Below are 3794 nucleotides of genomic sequence, written 5' to 3'. Positions count from 1 at the left end.
GCTTCAGACATTTGTTTCGATACGTGAGATAATTCATGCGTACCTTCACTCGAGCTTGCCAGACACGAAGATTACCACGAATTGTGCGATCAAGCATCCCCATGCCCGAGTTCAAGCCCTGGTACGTCTGGTACTCGGCCTGAGTAAACGTGACACCGAAAAGTAGCGCCAAAAACACCGACATGCCCACTCGTGTGAGGTTGTACGTAGGTGAGCGCCAGTACATGTCCATAAAGCGCTTGACGAGGAAGTGCATCTGGGTCGTGGACGCTGCGGCTCGTTTCTTGGCGAAGAGCAGCTCGGAGATGTCACGAGACGGCAGTCCGATGCCTTCATTCGACAGAGCGTGGTGCAGTTTCTGCTGCTGTTCGCTGGCTTCAAACGTCGATACAAAGTCCAAGCCATCCGCGGAATTGTTCGAGACACCGGCACCGATACACTCGAGCATCCACGTCGCAGGGTTGTACTTGGCCGGCAGCGACGAGATGCCCGGAAGCGCGTCAAAGTAGTCGACCAGATGCTTGCACTTGTGTCCCAAGTCACCGAAGAACACCGTCTCGCCACCGCGTTTCAGCAGCAACAGACTGTCGAACAGGAAGAAAACCTCCGCCAAAGGTTGGTGGATCGTACACACGATGGTGCGTTTAGAGTCCGCCACCTTCCGCACTCCATCCATGATCACTTTAGCGGATCGAGCGTCCAGTCCACTGGTAGGTTCGTCAAGGAACAAGACACTCGGCTGAGCAGCCAGCTCCACGCCGATCGTTAAGCGCTTCATCTGCCCCGTGGAGCTGCCTCGGATGATCTGGTCGGCGATCTCGTGCAAGTCCAGAAGCGTCAAACACTCGTCCACGGAATCGTACTTAGAGGGATGTCCAAGTAAAAAAGTAATGACTTATTTGCGCCAACTTATTCCATAAAAAGGGCAGTCTTGAAAAGTCGTTGTCAGATCACCTTGCTTATAAGTCAAAGAAAAAAAGTTGGTCCGTCACCAACTTTTCTGAAGGAGAGACGGCTTATGTCAAGGGGGGTTGGATTTCAAGAAGTTGCAGCTGGTGGAGAACGCCTCGAACTACGTCGCCCACGCTCCTCCTGGCCACCGAATGGAGCCTACAGAGCCTGGTGGGACTCCCATGGATGTCGACGATGGCTTTCTCAGCGTGCAACACGCTGCGGTGAATGCTAGAGCGGCACAATATGCGATACATGACCGTCACGGTTTTGCTGGTGGCGAAGACGTCGAGATGGGTGTTCCCGGCGACGGGAGTGCAGGGGAGGCAGACGGAGACGTCGATGACGATGTGATTGTATCGATCTTCTTGCTGTTCATCACGCTTGGGGCAACGTTTGGAGCACTGGACTGGAGATCACTTCGCGCTTCTCCTAGCGAACGAATTGCTGTCAGATCGGACTTTTACGCGAAGCTGAAGGAGCAGAGGTCCCCTTCGGCCTACCGAAAAACACTCCGCTGCATGCCGGCATCATTTGATGCCCTTTGTTCGTTCTTGGAGCCTTTGTACTACAGGAAGTACGGGCTACCAGGAAAAAACTTGCATTATTCTTTTGATTGGAGGCTTGCGGTCTTACTAACCTACTGTGTGGACAAGACGGTGATGGTATTGGAGGTGCAGCAGCACAGCTTGGGATGTCTCGGCCAGTTGCAAGTCGCTACATCAAGCGGCTGGAAAAACTCTTATACGGTATGATGGACGACGTGATTTACTTTCCGTCGCCTACTGCAGACGATGAGTGGGGGGCGTTGGTGGACGGCTTTGCTGGGAAAAATGCCGATTTTCCAGATGTGGCATGTGTATTTGATGGCACTCTAATACGGACTAGAAGACCCAACGACCATCAGGTAGATTGCTAGGTACTCTCTTGCTGTCTTCAAATTGTGATCATCGCTCCCTCAATTATTTCAGGGCTTTTACGACAAGAGCGGCAAGCCATCTTATAATGATGACCAATTTCTCCCCAGCCCCTGGCTCGATAATCCATTTCTTCACCCACGTCTTGCAATCGACCGTGACGATACCAATACCAAGAAACTTCCAAGCACCAACTTGTTTCTGCTTGAACTGGGTAAGTTCATAGCAAAAGACGAGCGCAAGATCCCAGTTATGCCACTTTGGCTTTCGCTGACCATCTCGCCCTGCACGCCCTGTATACTCAGCATTTAAACCCTCAATGATCTTCTCCATCGCACCGCTGTCTAGTTTTTTCTTCTTACAATGTTTGCATTCGCAAACGAACAGTGGATTGTCACTCCCAGGAACCATCACGTAACAATCCAATCTCTCGCTGTCCTTAGCGCGAGCAAGATGGCCGAAGTTGCAGTCACCATCACCAGCACCGCAGGCGCCAATAATATAATCCGGCCATCTCGCATTAGGTGGTGCCACAAACGGGATCATGGTTTCTGCGAACTTCTTCTTCAAACCAGCGTATCTTTCCAACAACGCACTGGCCTTAAATTTTGTTGGATAGGGTTCGTCCTGAAATTCATCAACCAAAGCAAAGAAGAACTCGTTAAAGGCGATTCCTCGAACACCATTTTTTCGCGACGCACAGAAAAGCGCATGAGCCTCTAAGCTCTCGAATTCGCAGTAATTGTTTCTGAGAGCATTTGTATTTCCGTGTGGTTCATTGCCAATTCGTCTGCGAAACTCATCAAAAACACTAGCTGTTGAATACTTCGTCCCGGTGTTGTAGTCGTAGTACGCCGAAAACTCCTTTCCACCGAGCACGGCGAGGTACAGCAACACGTCTTCCTCAATGACTGGAAAACGACAGATTGGTATCCAGGGGGTTCCATCCCCTTTTTTTAAAATGCCCCCTGAAACAACCACATCAGTAATTTCTTCATCAGCCAAGTTCGCAAAATGCACATGCATGCTCTGAACCCCCACTTTACTCTTTTTCAGAGGAGGTTCACTCCTGTCATCATCACCACTGGTAGCAGAAATCGTGTAATGAGGAAGTTCAACGCTGGCATTGGTGTACGATAGCGCCATCAGCTGCGCATGTCTCCCTGACTCAGTGTTCATGAAACCTTTGGCATCCTGAGCCTTGACATATACCGCCTTGAACGCTGCGTCTAGCATGTCCGCCAAAGCAAATATTTCATTTTCCGCAACTTCCTCCAGAGCAAATTGTACCACAGCGTCCACAAAATACCGCGAGAACAGACCACGAGAATTATCAGCAATGTCCTTCACGACGGGGTGCAAATTTATCACCTTCTGCCACGATTCTTCCTTCGCAGGATCGTTGAAGGGAATAGACTGGTAAGTTGGAAAACTAGAGACAACGGTCATCCACCAATGAGAGCCTGTGCGACTGTGCTGTGACTGACTAACCAGATTCGAAATCTTTCGTCCGTGCACATTACAATCACGACCAGACCGCAAGCACGAAAGACATTGCGTTGAAACGCCGCTAATTTCATCATGTTCGGAATTTCCCCGCTTGCGTCATTTCATCCAAAATGAAGAACGGCAACACTTTTCGATTGATCATTTTCGTGCGCGCATCAATGACATCTTTCAGACCACACTTGGCCACTTCAAACGTTTCGTTTTCAACGCGGATCATCTGTGCGCCAACATCTGCACGGGAATAATACCTCAACAGTTCGATAATGAACCCATACGTCCACAGTTCCTGCGTGGTGTAAAACGATGAAGCGCAGTTCAAAATCTCTGCTTTTGGTAGCTTCTCCAGCCCGTCCTTCTTCACAACAGATTCGAAGGCAGTCGCGATGGATGAAAAGTTCCAATACACGCGTTGCATTT

General features: G+C 50.0%; 1 protein-coding gene and 1 pseudogene across 1 annotated transcript in view; both read right to left on the bottom strand.

Moving 5' to 3' along the window:
* Window positions 1-91: 91 nt before the first annotated feature.
* PITG_11373 (ATP-binding Cassette (ABC) superfamily) overlaps window positions 92-3794 on the bottom strand; it is a gene marked incomplete at both ends in the record, with an annotated part of 5163 nt that continues 1460 nt past the window's right edge. The window contains one exon of the mRNA XM_002900924.1: window positions 92-868. Coding sequence (XP_002900970.1) covers window positions 112-405 — 294 coding nt within the window. The remainder of the gene's footprint in view (window positions 869-3794) is intronic.
* Window positions 1974-3374, bottom strand: PITG_11372 (annotated as a pseudogene; the record flags this gene model as incomplete).

Source organism: Phytophthora infestans, genomic scaffold (assembly GCF_000142945.1).
Source record: "Phytophthora infestans T30-4 supercont1.23 genomic scaffold, whole genome shotgun sequence".
Lineage (NCBI taxonomy): Eukaryota > Oomycota > Peronosporomycetes > Peronosporales > Peronosporaceae > Phytophthora > Phytophthora infestans.
Note: the sequence above shows the minus strand (reverse complement) of the source record. Positions and strands in the feature narration are given on the sequence as shown.